The 23,122-nt window shown below is 39.7% G+C and overlaps 1 protein-coding gene across 33 annotated transcripts in view; it reads left to right on the top strand.

Annotated features, from left to right (window-relative positions):
- LOC146717655 (protocadherin alpha-C2-like) overlaps nucleotides 1–22,507 on the top strand; it is a 214,921-nt gene extending 192,414 nt beyond the window's left edge. For 31 of the 33 annotated variants that reach the window (XM_085479021.1, XM_085479234.1, XM_085479144.1 and 28 more), the window contains exons 2-4: nucleotides 7,512–7,576; nucleotides 10,987–11,072; nucleotides 19,470–22,507. In XM_085479021.1, the coding sequence (XP_085335147.1) occupies nucleotides 7,512–7,576; nucleotides 10,987–11,072; nucleotides 19,470–19,777 (459 nt within the window). In that variant the 3' untranslated portion in view covers nucleotides 19,778–22,507. Of the gene's footprint in view, nucleotides 1–1,091; nucleotides 4,135–7,511; nucleotides 7,577–10,986; nucleotides 11,073–19,469 lie in introns of those variants that run through there. The other 2 variants (XM_085479002.1, XM_085479248.1) reach the window with 2 other exon arrangements.
- The last annotated feature ends 615 nt before the right edge of the window (nucleotides 22,508–23,122 follow it).

A 23,122-nucleotide genomic window follows, 5' to 3' on the forward strand; every position in this document is an offset into this window, starting at 1 on the left:
GGATCGATACTTCTCATCTTCTAAGCTCAGTAAGGGGCTGCTTATGTGGGTTAAAAAAAACACCACGTAAAATACACACTGCTCTTCCCGATATAAATTGCCTTTATAGGTTAGAAATATCGGTCTCAGTACTGTTATTGGTAGTATTGACATTTGTTTACTTGGCATTGGATCGATACCAAAATATGCAGCATTGAACTGCGCTACTGAGCATCGAGCTAGCAAAGTAATTTAAGGGCACCCCGCAAAAGATGTTAACGTTACCACCTGCTACACATGCGCAATTTAATCCATTTAATTTAATGAATAAAACTTAACTTAACTTGGTGTAGCGTTTTAGTAGCTGCAAGATTTATGCGCTATTAATTGAGGACTTGATGCTGATAACCGAGGGAAGGCGTGCATGTTGACAAGAATCCTTCTAACGCTTTAAGTGCTTCACATCTGTACTGCCTATTAGGGGAAAGCCCTGCCTTGTCTTTATGGAGATGTGGAATAGGTTAACATCTGGAGCATTTGCCTGTGACCCGGTTAGTCTGGTCACCATTTAACAACGTTATTATGTCATGTGGTTTTTCTTTTATGTGGGACTGAACCAGTTCTAATGGCTCTGCAGCTGTGGTGTTAAAGTGCAAAGCATTGTCAGCTGTCACTGAAGGGCAGAGTGGTATCATGAAGGAACAGAAATGTGTTTGTTCTGACAGAAGTCACCTGTCTCGCAGCACTTAACACGTGATTAGGACGGGGTTAAAAAGACAAATCGTGGTCAGTTTACCCGTCACCTCCTCTTACCCCCACTGTATTTTCTGTGATATAAAACTGGAGTTAATAAAGCCCTCTTTATATTGAACAAATACACTTAATATTGTGTCACACCTTTATGTGGATCCCTTCCTAAATTGGTGCATTTATGTGTTTCTTTTATTCCAAAACACATCTCTTTTCGTTGGAGTAAAGCGTTTTTGTGTTGTTCTGGATTTGCATCAGCGAGGAAGTCTAATTTCCAGGCTGCTTCATAAATCAGTTTCCCAGCACACAATGAAAAGGGCGGTGGCACTCACAAAAAAAGAGGGAAAACGATTCTGTTCATTTCTTCGAAATCAGTACACAGATGCCGCTGCAGGTTTATCTTGATTTGTAGATTAGACATATCGATAAAACTACCGAGGTCTGGTCTTTTGAAGTTTAATTTTATTAGACGGTGTTTGATTATTTTTGTCGGAGGTGCTGAAATGCAGTCAGCGTCGTTTGAGCGAGAAGCTGGCCCTCCCCCTTTGCCCACAGACAGCATCGCCACATCGCAGAGAGAAAGAGAGAGAGAGCAATAGGCGGCATCTGTGAAAGGAGACAGGCTTGCTAGAGGGATAGATTCGTTTAATAACACCACTCAGACAGACAAAGCAAAATATGGATGCGGAGGAAAAATTTTCATTCATGCAGGCACCTGTGAAGATGCGGTTTTTATCCTGCACATAGTCGGAGTTATGCGCGGTCTGTTCCCTCGTTTTTAATGAGGCGGGTGGGGACCAACAGTAAGCTGAAAAGGCGGAAAGATTTCTCCAACCCGTCCGCAAATTCTGCCCGCCTGCGATGGCTGTGACGGCGCGATGCTGTTACAGTGTAAAAGGGAATGTGCCTTTTTCTTTATATTTGGTTATCGTCGTACTCAGTGGCCTTACAAATGCACAAATTCGATACTCCATTCCAGAGGAGCTGGAGAACGGAGCACTGGTAGGTGACATTGTCCGAGATCTGGGTCTGGATCTAAGAAAACTTTCCACTCGACGCATCAGAATTACATCGGACAGTGGACGGAGATATTTCACCATAAACCACAAAACTGGGAAACTGGTGGTGAGTGACCGCATTGACCGAGAGACATTTTGTGAATTCAGTGGCACCTGTTCACGTAGCCTTGAGGTAGTATTAGAGAATCCGCTTGAGGTGCACAACGTGGAGGTTGAGATTTTGGACGTGAACGATAACGCGCCGCAGTTCCCTCGAGATGAATATCAGCTTGAGGTGTCCGAGTCCGCTGTGCCCGGGTCTCGTTTCCACATCGAAGGCGCTCAGGATGCAGATGACGGCTCCAACTCTGTGAAGCAGTATCGACTCAGCCCAAGCGAGCACCTCACTCTAGACGCAATTAAAGCCTTCTCTAATAATAAGCACATTGAGCTCATTCTCAAAAAGTCCTTTGACCGGGAGCAGATGCCCTCTCATCAGCTTATCCTGACAGCAATGGATGGAGGCACCCCACAGCGAACTGGCACGGCCAAAATTAATGTCCGTGTGCTCGACGCTAATGACAACTCGCCCACATTTGACAGCTCTGTGTACAAAGTAAAACTGTCTGAAAACTCTCCAAAGGGTGCACTTGTAATCAAGTTAAATGCAACAGATCCCGACGATGGCTTAAATGGCGAGGTTTTTTACTCTTTCAGCAGTTACACGCCAGAAAGAGTCAGACAGATGTTTTCTATGGACACAGACACAGGGGAAATTAGGGTAAAAAACAACATAGACTACGAGGAGACAACCTCTTATGAAATGTATATACAGGCAATGGACAAGGGGCCAGCCCCCACAGCAGTACACTGTAAAGTAGTTGTAGAAGTTTTGGATGTCAATGACAACATTCCTGAGATTGTACTGTCTTCACTCTCCAGCCCTGTACGTGAAGATGCCCGGGCTGACACAGTGGTAGCATTGATCAGTGTGATTGACCGTGACTCTGGACCAAACAAGCAAGTAACCCTGGAGATCATGCCCAATTTGCCTTTTAGGATCAAGTCCTTCCGCAATCACTATACTATTGTCACATCAGCTTTCCTGGATCGTGAAACCATCTCATCCTACAATGTCACAGTCAATGCTGTGGATGGAGGCACACCACCCCTGTCATCTCAGATGACCTTTAAAGTGGATGTTGCAGATGTTAATGATAACCCACCTCGTTTTGAACAAACGTCATATACTGTTTATATTACAGAGAACAATGCTCCTGGTGCATCTCTCTGTATTGTTAAGGCCACAGACGCTGATGCTGGAGAAAATGCACGGATCACCTATACCGTCCTCAATGACAACAACCATGGCATCCCTATCGCCAGCTATGTCAGCATCAAACCTGATAAAGGTGAGGCCTATGCCCTGAGAGCCTTTGACTTTGAGAAGCTGCGAGAGTTTCACTTTCAGATTAAAGCCCAGGACAACGGTGTACCTCCCCTCAGTCGTGTGGCCACAGTTTATGTTTACGTTATGGATCAGAATGATCATGTGCCCAGGATAGTGTACCCACCTGCCAATGGAAGCCGCACTATGGAGACACTAATGAAGAACGTTGAAGCAGGAGTGTTGGTTAGCAAGATTACTGCATGGGATGGTGATGCTGGGCAGAATGCTTGGTTACTTTATTCCCTGGAGCAGACCAACACAGATGTTGATCTGTTCAAGGTGCATGAGTACACAGGTGAGATCCGCACCACACGGCGTGTCATAGAAGATAACTCCACCTCCTTCATTCTGACTGTACTGGTGCGCGATAATGGACTACCCCCACTCTCCTCCACCGCTACAATCTATGTACATGTGTTGGAGTCCCCTCCAAAGTTGGCACCTGAAACCAAACGCATCATCAGAGCTGACAGTGGCCTAAAGCTTTCCAGTGTCACTATCTACCTCATCATTGCCTTGAGTGCCACAACCTTTGTATTCCTGGTCACTATCTTTGTGCTGGCAATTGTGCGATGCCATGCCTATTGTACCCAGCCTGGCTCCTGTTGCCCTTGTTGTGTGTCCAAGAAAAATGTGCCAGAAGGAGGCGCTACAGCAGCTGGAGGTGGGGGCGCAGCAAGAGCTGCAGGTGGAGGGCAGCAAGCCAACAATGTGGCCCTGCGACGTGACCTCAAAGTGGAACCACATTATATTGAAGTGCGGGGAAACGGGTCTCTCACCAAAACATACTGTTACAAGACATGCCTGACTGCCACATCAGGAAGTGACACTTTTATGTTCTACAACACTGGACGGCCGCATAGTGGCACTTGGGGTTCAGGCTACGTCACCAGTCACAGTGGACAGAGCCAGATATTTGTACGGCGTCTCAGTATGCCAGATGCAACAGCAATTCAGGTGTGTTTGTGGTCTGATCTCTGTGTTTGTTATTTTAGATTTCTTTAACACTAAATGAAGCACACCATAAAAAGAAAATTCTCAGGGTTTTCTCTTCGGCAGTGTTTTAGCAGTGGGGCTGTGGGGCTGTGATGTTTTAAAAATATATTGCATGGTGCCACTCCCTGTGATTGGTTAGTTCTCTTAGTCTAACTTTGTCTGCTAGGATGAAGAAATTGTTTTCATCATGATGTTAATGGACATAGTTTTCATCTTCACATTCCTTATCTTTAGGTGTTGCATCTTGATAATGGTTTGGTATGACAATGTGGATTGCTTCTCTGGATTGTGTTGTTATTTGAGTGAATGGGTGTTAACATTTTTAATTGAATATTTGGTAGACTACATATTGTTTTTCTGTGTTTCACAATGTTTGATGATTCACGGTTTAAAATTTTGAAGTGTGTCTGTCCTTCACAGTAAACACTGAGTCTGTATATCAAGGTGCAAATCCTCTCACTCACTGTATCTTTCTTTCCCTTTACTTATTTTGTTTTCAAAACAAACTGGTAGATTTAGCATTGCTTGTTCACCTGTGACCCCACACAGCCTGTGCTGTTTGTCTAAGGTCATCTTTGTGCCACAGTATTCAGTAGTTTTAGAGGGCAATGGTGGTCATCTCTAAAGACAGAAAAAAGGAGACAGAGAATCTGTGAAATAGTGCAGTTTGCCAGCTGTAAGAGCCCCCAGTCCCACTGCACCAAAATATCCGCTTCTGGTCACGTACTTCTTTGGTACTAAAGAATAAGCTGGGCTCTGGGAATTAGTAAAGAATACAGAAATGAGGCAGAGACTGAGTTTCATTCAGCATAGAGCTTCATTTTATACATTTATTTCTTTTCTCTTCTTTCTTTTTGTTATGTGGAAGTTTGAACTGTTTGCCTCATTTGTAGTTATAGTGAAACGGCATTATTTTGGATGCACATTATTATTATTATTATTATTTTTAGTAATTATGTTTATCCCAGAGCCTGTCTGAAAAGTGCCGAGAATGCAGGAGAGATTAGGTGATAAAAAGAGAGCTGGAGAAAAAGGTAATTGTTCAGCTATCACTTGAAGTGTTCCTCATTAAATGCCAGTCATGTTCGATCTTGATATGTAATTAAATGGAAGCGATGTGTTTCTCAGTGCTGTCCGTGGATTGGCTGCCTCCAAACAGATGAGGCGGGGGATAAAAGGTGATTGGACACAGAGTTGATGGCGGAGGTGTGAGCTCTGTATCCATGCTAGGAGTGTTCACTCAGAAGGAGAGGGAAGAATAAAGGAAAAGGCGAGAAAATGGGAGTGCGACACTATTCCTATTCCTTAATTTATCACGTATTGTGAGGCAAGGAAATTAATATACCGAAAAACCCCATGGGAATTTTGTTTTTTCATCTTCACTTAATTCATATTCTCCCTTTCAAATGATGAAATAGGATGCGTTGATTTCTCATTCTCTTAGGTTTTTATTTCTTTGTTGTGTTTGTTTTTGTTTACATTTACTATGTGAATGCTTTAGTTTTGTGGGTTTGTTTTTCCTTAGGAGGAATACTAACTAAATTACCAACATATTTATGTTCCAGATGTTTCTATCTAATGTGTGTATAGTCTACTGTGTGTGATTTCATTTATCCCCATAAACACCATCCGGCCAGGCAGACCAGTTTCCCTTTGGCCACTGCTGTGTAGCAACAGGGCGAACATTAAGCAAAGCTGTTTAGTTCCATTTGTGGACAATCTGGTCTTATTTGTAGAGGTTATTTATTTATTTATTTCTTGTTCTACCCTCTTTATTTCAATTGTTTACAAAGTAAAATGAGCAAAATAACCTGCGTTAACTGTGTATTTAATGCCAAGCTAATGTCTTTTACTTCCTTCTAAATTACTGATCTGTTCACTGATTGCTTTTTGGTGAAAAATTGTCTCCATATAATTAAGTTCACCTTTAGTTCCTAGTATGAAAAGATGCTACAGCACTCTATATCCCTGCAGACATTATCCTCTGTTTGAAAGACTCCAGGAGGAATACCAGGCTTCTCTCATTAAGACCAAATATTGGATTTCAAGGGTGATGAATGTCCACTGCAGACTCATGGAGGTCAATGCAGCTTCAGTAGCAAGTGAACATCTGTCATATTTGAAAGGAAATGGGATTGTAAATGGGTCTCTTATGAGCTGCATGGCCAGGCAGGGGGGATTTAGTGTCCTTGGTCAGGTTGTTTTGTCTTTGTCAGTGGTTTAGGATGAGATCTGAGGAAATGCTATCTCATCTCGGTGATGTGGTTGCTGCAAACAGCCCATTTTGACGCAATTTGAGTCTCATCTTAGGAAGCTGCAAACAAACAATTAGTACTATAATTGCTTTTTTCAGGATATATGATGTTTTACCTTTGTGTCTGAAGTCTCATAATAGGATCTCATTAACAAATTGCACCACTGACAGTTAATCAGAGATTGTGGTGCTCATTTATCCCTCTTTTGTAGAATTGTCTGAGTCTAAATATAGAGGGACTTAATCTGATATCTGCCCTCCCCTCCCTCTTCCTTTCTCCACCTGTGACCTTCACTGGGCTGAACTAACAGAGGGAGGTGGGTGTAGAGTAAAATATACACTGGGCTCTTCACAGTTACCATGGTGAGATGTGTCAGACTCACTCAAGCAAATTGTGTGGCAGTGAAACTCAAGGTTTTTATCAGCGTAAACAAGACAGAACAGAAGGAACTCAAATACAGAAGAGTAGGTGGTGAATATATAGAGGCAGGGTAGAAAGGGTGGGTCTTTGGTGAGAAGGAAAAATCTAGCTGATGATACTGTCTTAAAAAAAATACTGATTAAGCATTGCTGAAAAACATGCCCAGTAATCGTCTGGGAATGGAGAGGAAGCAGAAGAGACGTTGGGTTAACAGCTGAAATTTGAGTCGATCATTAATATATAAAACGAAATAAGAGTTCTAGTGGTGATAAACACACAACACCCAGCTGAGTCCAAGAGGACTTATTCTGTCTGTGTGGCTTCAGGTCTTTTGTGAAACACTACAGAGTTGGTAGGCTGCTGGAGGTAAATCTCTCAAAGTCATTTTTCCTTCAAAGTGATGGATGAGAGTAGGGAGGGAGGGGGGAAGAAACTAGTGTGTGAGGATAGGAGGCCATGAGCACACCTACATGATTCAATCCATCAGTCATTTTTCTGCAAACGAAGAGGCAAGCTATCGCTGCTATAGATTGTGGTTGGGTGCCTTAGCTTGTGTGTTAATGTGTGTGTACTGCACTAGGAGTTGTTGCCATGACTTATTAATGAGATGGTATTGGCTTTCACCTGTACTTAAGACTAAATTTCTCTCACTCTCTCTTGCAGCCCAAGGCACCAAATTCAGACTGGAGATATTCAGCCTCCCTGAGAGCAGGAGGTGTAATGCAGAGGTAAGGATCCAATTTTACTTTGTGACTTTACACTAAAAGTCTCTTCATACCTCACTAGTTGATTTCCAATGTTTGGTGAAAAACAAAAGGTAAACAAAGAAAAAAAAATCATATTTTCAAGATTTAAGCCAATAATTAATTCCTGCACAGTTTTATAAATGACTGATCTGTAGTAGTTGACAAATTTTATTAATCCCTATATATGGAAGTTGCATAACCTATTCCCAAATAGTATATAGAAAAAGATTAGTGTCATATTTAAATTCTATCCGATGTAACATCTAAACATTAAATAAATGAATGCAAACCCAAGTTAAACTCGTCTTCTTCCAAAAACAAGTTTTGCTGGTGTCATTATCCCTCCAAATATCTGCATATAAAGATATTGATCTAGCATGCTTCCGCATATTATGCGGAGTAATTTTAAAATAAACAAAGACCTGCAAGTACATTGGGGTTATTTACAAGTTTATTAGTTGAAGGGAGTCTGTTATTTTTAGAGCAGGCTGTTATTTAAACATTATCTTAGAATTGAAGCAGAAAATATATGCATAGACAATAATGTATATTTAAAAAAAAATAGCTTTTTTTGGGCAATGATACTGAGTTGACATTGAGATCTGTTGTAAAGGGTATGGAGTTTTCCCATTCCAATGGCTACCAGGCAAAAATTTAAAATATTTAACAAAGCCTACCCAGCTACATATCAAACATTTAGCCAGGTTAGGCATTTGCATTCATTAATTCCAGTAAGGATTATCTTTGTGCATTCTTCGCAGTGATGTGAGTGCTGCCTTAAGTGGAAGGATTTAATCTTAACATCACCCATTAATTACCATTTTCCACTGTACATTATGTTTATTAAACATATAGTTAAGGTAAATTTAGAGAATTTAGAGAAGTACCTTAGATTTTATTTAAGCATTTTGTTCAAATAAGCAGAAATAATTAATCTTTAATACTCTATAGGAGAAGAGAGACACAGCAATAAGAAATACACTCAGGAATTGCTCTATGTTACCATGCCCAGATGGGGACCGGATTGGAGGGTTAGAAGCAGAGAGGGGTCAGTGATGTATGAAGGGCAGTTTTTTGGGTGGAAACATAGCTACAAGGAGACAGGGAGTGTGCTGCATGACCACGGTAGTGATCGCATTACAAATTACAAAATCGAGGGTCATGCTTATGAGATGGCACCATAATTACAAACAATTACATGTTTAATGAGGTAGGAAAGTTATCTCTATCTAACTATCTCATTTATTGCTTGACTAAATTAATCTGTCCTCATCTTACAGATGGTGGCATTTAAAAAATATCAGAAGTGTTAATGCCAAACAACTAGAAACATTGCTTAAGACACCCATGCTGAGAAACACTTTGCCTTTGTCACTTTGTCTCTCCTAAGGCCCTTGTGCATATGTATATGCATGTCATAGTGTGTATGATTAAAACAGCTCCAATCGTTATTTATACTCAGTGCTATTGTCCCACCTGTATTTGAATGGAGTGGCACATCTGTCTTAACACAGATGCAACCTGAAACACTGAATCGAGTGTTGGTTTCTTTTCATTATTCAAACATCATCTCTGTAGATACAAATATGTATGTACTCATGTATGCGATCTGATGCCAGATTATTAACATCGCATCATCTGAGTGTCATTAATGTTCCATAGATTCCCTCATAATTACAGCGGGGATTATTGAAGTTAATGTGTCTGAGTGAAACAGTCTAATATAGTTAATCTTTCTCATGACTGACTCTCGCTGATGTGTTTCAGGTTGACTATCACTAAGCATCACGGAATTTTCATCTGTTTATACAGTATCAGAATCACATCTTGTGTGAGAGGCTTTGGATACAACACCCGAAAAACCATTTAATAGAAGTGACCTATTTCATTTTTTTAATCTAATCCCTGGGGAAAGCACATTTTCTCCTGTGTGTTATAAAAGTATGAGAGTATGAGTTAATTTTGAGATCATAGTAGTTATGAAATAAAACAATAAGTGGCTGAAAAATCCTGAAAATTGATAAGACAGTGGTTGCAGACAGTAGGAGAGGGTTACAAGGGAAATGAGAAAAAGAGACTACCATTAGGTGAAATATATACTGTCTGCCTGTTGCCACTGTAATGTGCTTTAATATTTAATCAGTGTACCCGATAATGCTGTGTTTTAGCAGCGCTTAAAATTCCATCCATCACCAAATCGCTTCTCGTCATGCATCAATGCATAATCTAGTTCTAGCTGTATACTATTTTAACTGTTCACAGTATTAAAAAGAAAAGAAAACTACAATATAATCAGTTGCAAAACTTTACTTTACTACACTGGTTCTGGTTCAGATTTCTGATAGACATTAGATTTCTTGTTTTAAAACACAATCACTGACAGGTTTTAATCACAGAAAGTACTGCACATGGATATTTGTAAAAAGAAATAAATAATTTTCTACATATCTATTTTTAAGCTGATAATTGTGAGAAGAACTATAGTCAGTGCCAAAATTTGTGTGGATCAATGAATTGAATTAAAGTAGAAGCAGGCTGAGAAGCAGAATAAAACGATGCTTTAGAACAGCAAATTAAGATGGTATGTATATTTTGTAAAATCATTTTATATTGGTAACTGCATGCTGTGATAGCCTGCCATGGGATAATGAATCACAGGTATATAAGTGTACAGTTTAGGTGAATTTTAGGTGAATTCACCTTTGAACAGAGGCTCTCTCATCCTCCCATCCTTAGATAACAGATATTTGGGACACCTTTTAAAGACATGTAGATATAACCAAACTGTGCCCTCTTTTTTAAATTTTTTTTTTTTTTTTATTACTAAAACCACAATGTCTGAGCCAGACAGTATAATCTTCCACTTTTCAAGACAAGGCAGACACAGTGAGATTGGACCATGGTTTGTAGTAGAATTTCTGTTGTTGCTTTTTAACACTACACAGATTGTGGTGTTTTTCAGTAGAGCAGAGGGTGTTGGAGTCCCACAGAGTTGGTGTGAAAATGTAAGAACAGCCCTCTGTAATCCATAATCCAGAAAATGTTGGGAAAATGTAGAGTAACTACTTTAATCTTAATCTGAATGAAGCTGTTCTGGGATTTCTGCACCATTAACCAACCCCCACTGTTATTATAGTGTGTATTAAAAGAAACATATGGAGATAGGAAAACTGGATTTTGAATCCATACCTCCTTGGGCTGTGAAATTCAGATGTGAAATCTTAACATACTATTAGAAAAAACTTATCTTAATGGATATTGTTTATAATATGTGTGCAAAAATACTTTTGTGATCTTTAATATGCTGATGTGTGTGTGTGTGTGTGTGTGTGTGTGTGTGTGTGTGTGTGTGTGTGTGTGTGTGTGTGTGTGTGTGTGTGTGTGTGTTTCAGTTCAGTGCATATGGAGGAGTCCTCAGTAATGCAGGGAGCCCAGGGGGTTCTGGTTCAGAACTGGCCCACTGCTTCCAGTGCTGCTGGTAAGAATCTCTCAAGCTACTTCCACCTAGAATAAGCACAGTTAATTATACCTCTGGCTAAAGATTAAAAATTAAATATACATATACTGGGAGGTTTCCATGATACACATAGTGCTAGTTTAGTCCAGAAAGTCTAAAACAATGCTCAATGATTCTGTGTCAAGCACAATTCTTGACACAGGTTCATACAGTTATGATGGAAATTTCTGTTAATAAAGTATGCAATGCAAACATCCCAGTTCTACAGTCATGAGAGCTCTGTCCTTGGGATGTCTCAGCTCCTCTTTTATACCTTGACAAAACAACTCTCTGTATCTCTTCAGTTACGACAGTTGCTTATCTGACCCAGGTTGTTGCTGGGCAGGGAGGACTCGGACTATCTTTTTCCAGGAAGCACCTGGGCTGGTCTTGAGCATAGCAGTTGAGCATAGCTAAGCAGTTACACCAGGTCATATTGACACACATGTGTCCTTCACCTAAAAAATAAAAAATTCTAAAATGAAATTCTAAGCACCTAAATATAAATGTGACAATAAACTAGAATTTTTCCCATTACAACATGCAGTTAAAATTGTCATACACCAACAACAGCACATCATTTAAAGCTTATCAAGGAGTGTGTACAGTGGTTATCAAATACAGGACTGTAATAAAATGATCACGACAGAGATACCATCTACGAGACTGCCTGACCATCTCCTACCGCTTCCTGCTGCCAAAGGGAAAGGAAATGACATGTGCTAGGTAGGTGGAGATGGATATCTCTGCTCTCTTGTAGCAGGAAGAGAAAAAAATTTAGAGAAGGAGAGGAAGTGAAAGTGACAATAGCTGATTGAATTATCAGCAAGACGTTTGGGGAAGCACAAGCTACTGATTCACAGAGGACAAACATTAACATAAACACATTAGTGAAGCATAATTATAAATGATTACAGTCATCCTCCTTTAAATGTGGATTAGGGATGAGCTAAATGTAATAGCATTTTTCAATATTTAAATGCATTTGTAATCTTTTAAAATTGAGATAAAAAAAAAATCAGATTGTATCTGTGCATTGTTGCTTGCACTGAATGCAATCATATGCAAGTCATCTATTGTTGTTGTCAGGTATTATGCAGATCCTGCAAGAGTGAAAAAGCCTCAAAAGGGCCACTATGCCATTGTGACTCATAAAGTTAGGGATTTATCCTTAATGTGCTAAACAATTATGACAATAGAGTGTTCCACTCAAAGATAGAAGTCCTTTTACTTACAGAAAACAGGAAATTATACATTTTTAATATCTGGCCTTCATTAGGGTGAAAAAGACCTTGTTAATTATTCAATGAAATACTGCAAAGAAGATTATAGGGAAACAATTCCTGCAAACAGTGACAGCACGAAAACAAAAATGCTAAATGACAGCTTTTATGTGAGCTCTTACAGGTATTGTAATGCCAATCGCAGTGCATTTCCAGTGCCCATAACTAAAATTTAGAAGACAGAATTAGCACCCTCAACAGAGGGATTTCAGTTGTGAACTCTTGACTTTTGTCATGATCATGGGATCCAAAAAGATTAGGAGTTAAATAGAGAAATAGTGGAAAAAAGTGCAAGTGAAGACAGGCGAACAAATGAGACTGACATATGTACATTAAGAAGGTTGTAGCAAGGATGAAATTGCAATTAGATTTAGATAAAGAGGTGATTTGTAGTAATTAAGAATGTGGAGCTGGCATGGCCTGGTATCTTTTATAGACAGGAGGCGGTGGGCTCAGCAGGCAGACAAACTACCCACACAGAGACTACTGTTTCTTCCTATCCACACATGTATGCACATCCTCCTCCGCTGTGCCATCGATTTCTTGCCTTGGCTGAGGACTTACAGCCTGCTGGCACTTAAAAACCTGCGAGATAGAAAAGAGAGGAATAATTCAGGGATAAAAATGTCAGATAATATTAAAAACATTTTGTTTTAGTGGAGGAAAATAATGAAAATGATTCGTGTTTTTACTTTCCTGTTGATTCTTTTTATAATATCTCAGAAATGAGACAATGTGAGATAAGGATTAAATGTGGCCTGTCATAGGCTGTACTGTTTATAATAAAAATCATGTTTGTTAGGCCAGCTTTAGAGTTGATTGTTAAGAGAATATTTTGGGTGGTGAAAGTAAAGGATGCTGTTCTACCGCAAAGTCCGTTTCATTGCTCCAGTGTGAGACGCAGAGGGACAGCCGACAGCGCCCCTGTTTTTTTCTTTTTTATTTAGTATATACGGATTTGCAAAGCCGTATCAATTTGTGTGTCTGTTTTGTTGTCTTGTGTTTTCATGTGTATGTGAATGTGTCTGTGAGTCCTTGGCTGTGCTTCTAAGTGTGTTTTGGCTGCCTGCTTTGTGTGCTGCTCCTGCTGTGACAGATGGAGAATAGCCCACGCCCAGATTAACAGGCCCATATTAATGAAATCAGGGTTCTGCTTGGTGCGTAACTCTCCCTCTTCCTCTCCTTTGTCCATTCCTTCTCGGTCTTTGTCTCCTGCCCCCGTCTATATCACAGCTTAGTCACTAAACCAAGCACTCATTGGGACTGCACAGAGAGCTGCACAGCACTGCAGCAAGGGTGATGGGAAGAAGATGGGTAGGTTGTAATGCAAAGGGTTTGAAATAAAAATCCTATCAGACAATAACAGACAAGGTGAAGATGAAGGCAGGATCAGAATGATTGAGAAGAAGTGAGAAAGAAATATGAGTCTCATGTTGCTGGGAGACAGAGTGATCCCAGTATTATTTTCCATCACCATAAGCACTGTCACCATGACTCCTTCTTATGTCCTACTGCTTCACTGGAGGATGTAGTTTCCATAGCAACCATTCATGGCTGCTAATATTGGCAGGGCAGGCAGGAAGGTGGGGAGAGCTGTTATGTTTGGGGGGAGGGGGTGCAAACATATGGTATAGGACAAAAGATAATGGAGAAGAGAAAGCACGCTGGGGGCAAAGGAAAAAAGCACCCTGTAGCATCAGGTGAAGGGCAGTGGGAGGAGGTGAAATCTCCATGAGCAAAAGGGAACGAGAGAGTTAAAGGAGAAAGGATATGTTTAGATAGTGAGAGTTGGAGTGAGGAGGGTGACCTACATTCATTGGGGCGGTGGTGTACTGCAGAGGTGGATGCAGGTTTTGTGTTTTCTGTATTACGCTAGATCTTGCATACAAACTGAAATGTCCCATATACACAGAGGAACAGAAAAATGTTTTAGACTTAATAGTGACCAACTACAGTGGCAACAATTAACTGAAGAGTAAAGTAAAAATGACAACTCTGAGGGAGACAGTTTAGAGAGATGCTGCATTATACTCATTTAGTGCCTCTTCCCTTAATCCTATAATTGCTCTCCAGAAAATAGGAGCATAAAATCGTCATTTACATTCACTTCGTTAGTCAGTCTCATTTGAAAGGAAGTGTGCATTTGCATAGGTGGTAGGTAAAGAAGACTTTCCGACAGACTAATGGTCAAATTCAAGGCCACGTGTCATAATTTCTTGATGCAGTTTTTTGGTTAAGTGAGTGGTCTTAAAACTATAATATAATAATCAGAGAAAAATATGTAGTGAAACTAAGTTGACTTAATATGAGTTTAGTATGAAAAATAGGAAATTTGCTGATGGTATTATACTGACCATAAAATTAGGCTAGACTCCTTTGTTCTGCAGATTTTTGGATTAAAAAAACATATGGCCTTGGGAGTTGGGGACTGAAAGGTGGCATGCCATAACACTGTAAGAAGAACTATTTTAAGGTGTATCTAATGTTTGTGTGTGTGTGTGTGTGTGTGTGTGTGTGTGTGTGTGTGTGTCAGATTAAAGGTAAGGTAGAACAGTCTAGAAGCTATGTGGGACTGTTTCTGAATTTCTACTCACCATCTGCCTTCTATTCCTAGCTCAGATATTTACTTTCCTTTATTGTCAGTCTGTTCTTTTATTCCATCCCATATTTAAATATCTTGCCAGTTCTCTTACTTTTCTCCCTCTCTCTGGAGAATAAATCGATCTCCACTTTCTAAATGTTGTTGTTATAGCACCTGCATGGCTACATAAACCCTATACAGACAAATAGGAATGTCTCAAACTTCTACTCATACACTGAAAATTATTGTCATTTTACATTAAATTTAAACCCTGTCTCTGGGGACTTGTGTCCACCATCTGCCACATGATCTAGGTGGGAGCAAATAGCAAGGTGATCAGTCTGGCATGAAACCCAAACAGACACATCCAGACACATACATACTGCATATTAATGCATAATTGTCGTTGAATACCTGCAAACACCTGCAGCTGCATAGTATTTTTACCCTTAGCTGTATCCTTATTTCATTTGCCGTCAGCACAGTTTAGAATGTGTGGTGATTTATTCAGCCACCCAAATGTATTCTTCTATCAACACAAAGGCAGTAAAAAAAACTGGATGCATGAATTAGAATTAGGCTTTTAGGTATACGGTATTATCACATTTTGTTTTTATTAAAATGTACACACACTCAATGCTCAGCACAGAACAGTAACAGAGACTGGTGCTATTTTAGAAAAGGGTGTGGTCCCACTGCAGTATGGTAAAAGCAAAACAAAATGCACCTTGAGGATCTTTTAATACATTTTTTTCTCTGCTCCCACCCTCCGTTTTGGTGGTGAGTGCTTCATATCTGCATCCATCCTTGCACATTCTGGCTCCTTTTTCTTCCTCCTCCTCTTGCTTCTCAGCTCGTTATGTAACGCTGCACTGCGCTCCACTGCGCTTCTGCCCGAGTGGCCGATGGTAAGGCAGGACAAGCGGATGAATAAAGTAGATGTGGCAAAATGGAGCTGGGGTGATTTGAGTGGCTGTGAAAACCTTTGGCTGCACAGGGGGAGCAATGGGACATTTGCATGCAGAGAAGCACGACTGGGGACTCCAGAGATCAGCTCAGGAGAGCACTGACAGTAACCCAGACTGCTAATCCAAAATTATTAATTGGAGTGGCTTGTATCTTTCTAGCAGTGCAAAGGCAGGAGGTTTTCAGACAGGGGCAATAGTCATAACTATGAAATACATGAACATCTTCATCTCTAATGTGCATGGTAGTTATCACTGATGGACAAACTGTTTAATACCCAGTCACATTGATGTTACTATAAACACTGTTAGACTTGATTAAGACTCTTGTCATTAACTGGAGGGATGGCAGTTGGATGACTAAATTTCCATGCTACATTAGTTGAAAGGTCAGGGGAAATGAGAGATAGACAGAGGAAAGAGGGTGTGGAGTTTTAGTGTGCGAAAAACATGAGCATTTAATATTGATGCAATAATGTTGAGATCAGTGTTGAGTGAGGCGAGTGTGTCACCACTGTGAAGTAAAAGATACAAAGAAGATGGAATGAAGAGACATACAAGCACTTTTATATTTAGCACATCAAAGTGCTAAATATAAAAGTGACAGATGTGCAGTTACATCTCAGATCTAATACACATCACTGTCTACTGTAGTTAGTAACATCAAAATGACCCATGAGCCTTACAGAGTTGGAATTCTGTTATGATATTACCTTTTTAGTTGCACCAGAGCCGATCATGACCAGACTATAGTCTCACTTGACCCCACATCCCTATAATCCCGCATAACACAGTGTCTTTTTTTATTAGTGTCACTCTACTCAGCCTTACTGTTTCCCATCTGCATGCTCCCAGCATGACTCATCACTCTCCAGGGTGTTATTCCGTTTATGATTGTAACTTTGCATGGAGGCACTGCTGTCTCATCAAGTTCACACATTGAATTAGACAGGTAATTTCTTAGAGGCAAGAGACTGGACACTTTAGAGCAAAGCTTTGCCAGTATTTCAGTGTTATGCATTTTCATTTAGTGCTTCAGTTTTTCTTTTCTTTGTTTCTCCTCTGCTTTTGCGATTATAAAATTAGTCTTATATTTCTGCTGGGGGGAAAGGGATAAGGGCTTATCCATGGGAGAAAGGCTGTCATCTTAATGAATGTGACTTTTTCTGTCTCTCAGTCTACATTTAGAGAAAGCCTGTCTGCCCTGATCTTCTCAGTCTCTTTGTCAAGTTCAGTCTTCTCTCTATAGCTCTTACAGCTGTGTTGTCACAGTCAATGAAAGCATGATATTTGCGGGCTATAGCAATGGGGAATGATGCAAATACATGGCCCACTTAATTATTTTCATTTTTATTTCAATGATTATTTTTTTTATTTTTTTTAGTGTATTACTATTCATTGTTTCTTAAAGCCCAACCAACTGTCTAAAGCACATATATTCAAATTGCAGTGTAATAAAGTGCAAATGAATATGCAAGTGTTTACACTGGAGAAGGTAAAACTTTAAATTGCTTATTTGTTTCGCTTGAAAATTATTGAAATGTTGAACCGATTGTTAGTAGGTGCCTGGTAGTTTCTCTATTCCACCTAATCATGTCAGCTATTATTCAAATTTGAAAAAAAAATCCTGTTTTCTGATTCAGCTTGGGCAGTTTCCCAACAAGACAAGCTTTAGAGGAGTACCCGCCTCAATCAGCGGGACACATCTCATCCCAACTAATAAGTTTAAAGGAGGGAACAAGTCTAAGAAACAACGAAGACATTTTTTTTTAAAATTAAATAGAACATAAGAATTGGATTTAGTTTATTATTCTTCAACTTGATGGAACCCGAGAGTTTGGGTGTATCACTCTTTCACTATAGCCACTATAATTCCTATCAATGTAATGTTTATGTGGGTTATCCGGATTTATTGAAACAGTTCCCCCAGTTCTGCCTTTGCTCACATCTACTGTTACATTCATGAAGTGAAAATTATGTTTTTATGTCTGAGGTTCTTTTTTAACTACACAAGATAATCATAATAATCATAATTAAAAAGTTATATTTAGTGTATTTAAAAGTTTTATGTCACACTGGCTTAGTATTACGTTTTCAACAGCAGATTAATGTTATGGCCCTGCAGGCCTCTCAGGTCTTACTTTGGTAAGACACATTTTTACCAAAGAACAACAATTTTCTTTCGCTGTCTCAGTCGAACCTCCCATGTGTTTGTGCATCTCCTCTGGCCTGTGCATTAGGCCTCTGTATTAGGCACTGAAACGCCACAAAGCAAATTTAAATGTCAGGAAATTACCAAACAGTGAGTGCTGTTGAGTGCTTTCTGTAATAGTTATAGAACTGCCACAAAAACAAAGCCTTTCATGTTTGTATTTAGGCTGACATTTGACTTGAAATAAAAAAAAATTAAGACATAGTGTGTAACATGAAAGCTCAGTAGGTAATAAAAGAATAAGATAATTTTGGAAGCTGGTATTCTTTACTCTGGGTACTGCATGAGGTCACACTTCTTTTCCCAGACTCTGTTACTTTTGGTTGAATAGAGCCGTGTTCAGTTTATCTCCTCTTTGCAAAGAACACAGAAAAGGAGTCAGAGTAATATAAGGAATATGAAAAGCAAGTGTGGCAAGTAGGTAATTTCTGTGAGGAAAGAACCAAAGTGACTGTGCCTTATGTTATCATGTTCTGTGCAATAACAAAGTACCAACCAACTAAGTAAGGATGTGATCATGCATTGAAGCATTGTCAGGCTGGCTGTCCAGGCCTTTCGAAATACAGCTGTTTGTGACTGAATAATGGTGTGTTATGTCTGCATCCATTCATAAACATGCTACCATTTCTAGCAGTGCAGTGTATAACCCAAGAGCTGGCTGCAGCAGCTAATACATTATCTAATAAAATTGAAATGTTTCTCCAAGGTAAATTCCTCTCACAGCTTCAGTTCAAGACCTTTCTCAGCTTTTAACATAGTAATTAAAGTCATATTAGCTTGGATAGGTAGGGAGATTTTGATTTACTGCCCACTTTATATTTTCTTTCTTTAAACCTCCCACAAAGTTCAACCACTTCCCACCTTTTATATCATGTCATGTCGGTTGTTACCAATAATTATGTACTGATAATTTTTTTTTTCATTGACTGCTGTGGAGATCATTGACATTTAACTGCATTTGGACTTTTAACCTAGTAAATCTGATTAATGTATATGAATGTGAAGGACAGATTTTCCCTGTGCTTTTCATTTACTTTGCAGTAGCAGATTACACAGTGATTGCCTCTTATAGGCATGCTTTATAAGCTAAAATGATTACTTTTATCTGATATCTTTAAGAAATTAAGAATCAAAAATATAAATCTGATGACATGAAGACATTTGAAGGACACAGAATAATGGAAAGGATGACCATAAAATACCACCATAGTTTACCATTATTTTTTTTTTTTGGTAGTAAACGTACAGTGCTATAGTAGCACACAGCCACCACTGAGTCATTTCAAGAAAAAAAGAAACGTGATATAAACTATTATTCCATCTTTTCTTTTCTTTCAGATGGTGAAGGAGGAGAGGTTTCGCCCCCGATGGGTGCTGGCGTAGACAGCAACAGCTGGCACTTTCGCTATGGCCCCGGTGGTCCAGGTGCACCTCCACAACACCTAAAACCTGGAGAAGTTCCCCCAGAAGCCTTCATTATCCCTGGCTCCCCTGCCATAATATCTATCAGACAAAACCAAGGAGGCGAGGACGACAAGAGTGATTTCATTACCTTTGGAAAGAAAGAGGAGGCCAAGAAGAAAAAGAAGAAGAAGAAGGAAAAGAAAGACAAGAAGGATAAAGGAAAAGATGATGGAGATGAGTAGATGAGAAGAGAATTAAAACTACAAAGTAGAAAAGGGTGTTGTTAAAACAGAGGTATCAACTTAAGTCCACTGGGAAAAATACATTGTAAAACTATTTCCTAATTTCACATTTTGATCATAATATTAATTTAAAAATCTCTCTCCTTTGTGAACCTGGCCTTTTCAAGATTTATTTTACCTTCAGTTCCTGATTGTGGTAAATTACAGATCTTGCCTTGATTGAACAAATAATACAATACCTAATAAAATTATAGCGTTTTCCCCACACCCCTATGTGCCTACACACCCCAAGTCAACTCACGACATCCTTTAACCCACTGGGCTTATTGGCACCTCTGTCTTACCCCATCCAAACTAAAGTGTATAAATCACTCCCTCTCTCTCTCTCTCTCTCTCAGAGGAGATGAGATGCTTTTACGAGAACAACTAAAAGCTGTGCCAGCAAAGGAAAAGAAGAAACAAAAAAAAAAGACTGAGACAGATTTCTGCAGTCTGGAGCTGGACACACTCTACTTGTAAATATCATGGGCGAGAGTCACCTAAATTAAGGCTAACAAGAAACTGCTGCAGATTCCTCTGGTAATTACCAACAGTGTTTCCTGAGATCTCAATGAAACCACATGCACATACGCATGCTCACATATTCAAACATGCAAACACAAACTTATCATGAAAAAGTGGACACAGAAAGCACTTGACACTAAGAGAGAGGGAGCAAAAAACAGCTGGCATAAAAGAAAAGTGCTTGAAACCAGACACTGCAAGCTTTTTGCCCTGCACAGTTGCCTATGAGGTGCACATCAACTCTCTCAGGATTGATGCAGCATGATTTGCAATCACTCTGTATTTGCTCACTGCATTGAAAGAACACATCTTCCGCCAGAACCCCAACTGAGGAATGCAGAGAACACTGGAAAGATGGAGAGAAGACACCTCAGATTCTCCTGAGTATCACCAAGGGGAGAGTCCAGCAGGGCTGGCACATGACTCCATGCTGAGTCAGTGGACTCTAATGAAAACTTTGAGTTCATCAGGAGAGTCTTTGATAACACCATCTTTCCTCCCCCGCTGCAGCAAAAGCCTAATGCTTTCTGCTTTGAATGTTTGGTAGCAACCAGTCCTTACCCAATACCTTGAGTTTACAAATGCTCACCTGCTTGTACTTGCCCCATGCTGCCAGGAGCCATCTTCTCCTGCCCAAACCGCCTTTTTTTGTGACAATGAAGTTTGTAAACATGTTATGTTTTCATTCATTTTCTGAAGAGATTCATTATAACATACTCTTTTTTTCTTCATAGCTTTAAATGATTTTTGCTTGACATACCCATCACCATTTACCCTCAAACACTGACCCTAATCCCCACTCTAACCCCCTGCCCAGGATCAGTCCTGGGAGTGGCCCGTTCTGAACATTGTGGTGTGCTGCTGAGAGCAGCATGGAGTAATGTGGATGAGGCCTGGGGAAACCCAGTTGGGGAGAGGGGCTATGCCCTGAACTCTTGTCAGATGTTTCTTAAGTGCAAAACGGTTCAGCGCTTTTAACTTGTGAATAATACACTATGTGGTTCATTTCCTGTTTGTAGCCACTAATGAGAGAGGACCAGGTGGGATGAGGCTGATTACAGGGACCCTGGAGGACTGGGATAGAGTGAGGAGACAGGTGCCGTGGGCTGGCCCTCCCTCTCCATGTACAAGAGAAGTTCTCCAGCTGATTGTTCACATATTAGCTTGTATGTACGCTGTAAATGTAGCGTAGACTAGATTGCCTCTACATTAGCAATTGAAACTTGATAAGAATATGGGCAACTAAGGACTCCGATCCCAGAGCTATATCCCACCAATCCTCTCTCAAGAGGTTTTGAAGTAGGGGCACACACACTAGCCTCAAGGCCTGCTTCTGTTGGTTTCCCTCCCCCTGCCTGTAACTTGTTGCCACATCCCCAGAGTTTTGCGGCTCAGTATGACGTCACTCCATTAAGTGGCTGCTGCATGTACTGCTCTAAGGAAACACATACTATATAGAGAAATATATATATAAATAGATAGATGGCTATGATTTTATTCTTTTGTATTATCATTTTTCTTCATTACTCGCACAGGAGATATTTGTATGTACTTCTGTCTCTGCCAAACATCGATGTACTAAAATCTTCACGCTCCACAGATGTTGTATGGCATCCACTAAACCTCTTTAGATATTTGTAAATGCTATAGTGTGATACCTTTCAACGCAAGTTCATTATTTTTCTTTCACCAATGATAATTTTGTTTTGGAGAACAAACAAAGCAAGAAAAAAAAGAAAAAAAATCACTCTGTGTCTGGCTTTGACATGATGACCTAACTAACACTGTATTATTGTAACTGAAATATGTATGATCCTATGATGAGCTATCACTTCCCTTTCACTCTTAAAAAATAAAAAAGAGAAAAAAATCCAGTGTAAAAAATAAAAGGATATATGTAGTGTATGCTTGTGTTTAGTGAGTGTTCATGCTGTCATTCTTTTCCAATGTATGGTGGTGAATTATGGTGGCTATGTGCTGTTCTGATTGGATCAGCCAAGATCTGTTGTAAAACCCTTTTTTGTACACCCTCTCATCAACTGTGACAGTGACGTAGTGAATTTCATTTACTTCATTTATTTTTTTGACTTTTTATTTTCCATAAATGGATACAGTGGTAATGTGTTTGGTTTATAAATCACTAATAAAATTTGCTTTATTAAAATACATGTGAATATATTGTCTTGTCTGTGTGAGAGAGATAGCTCTGTGCTTTTCCCCTGCCATTTGAAGGCCAATTAAATAGTGACTAAATCTATTTCAGGTTTTAAGGGGAAAAAAATCTATTTTTTAGCACCCAGTTCATGTGCACGTTTAAAATACTACACCTATTTAAAAGTTGCCTTTACAATTAAAATTTTTTGGCAGGCAATATAGAAAACAAGTGCATCTCCTTACAGAGGGCATGGCGAACAAAATATCTGCAGGCAGCTCTTCTCTGTCACACATGCTCACATCCTTCTTTCTCTGAACTGACATGCAGTTAGGTACAAAGACTTGTTCCCTGCAGAGATGAAAGACAAGCACATTGAGGTACTTAGTTTGGGTGCCTAATTTCTCCTCATTAAAAGCATGGTCACAGATGATCCAAATGGTCCCATGTGAAAGTAAGCTTCCAGATGCACCATAATTTAATAGAGTGGCTAAGTAGATTTGATGTATCCCAGTGTGTGAGTTTGTCGAAACACCTACACAGTAGTGAGCCATTACTCATTCTGGCCTAGATAAAATGCCGCATTGATAATCAATACATTTATCCAGTTTGTCAGGAAATTCAATAGT

Source organism: Copadichromis virginalis, linkage group LG2 (genome assembly GCF_057382275.1).
Source record: "Copadichromis virginalis isolate Kocher_CV1m ecotype Utaka linkage group LG2, C_Virginalis_male_GT1.1, whole genome shotgun sequence".
Lineage (NCBI taxonomy): Eukaryota > Metazoa > Chordata > Actinopteri > Cichliformes > Cichlidae > Copadichromis > Copadichromis virginalis.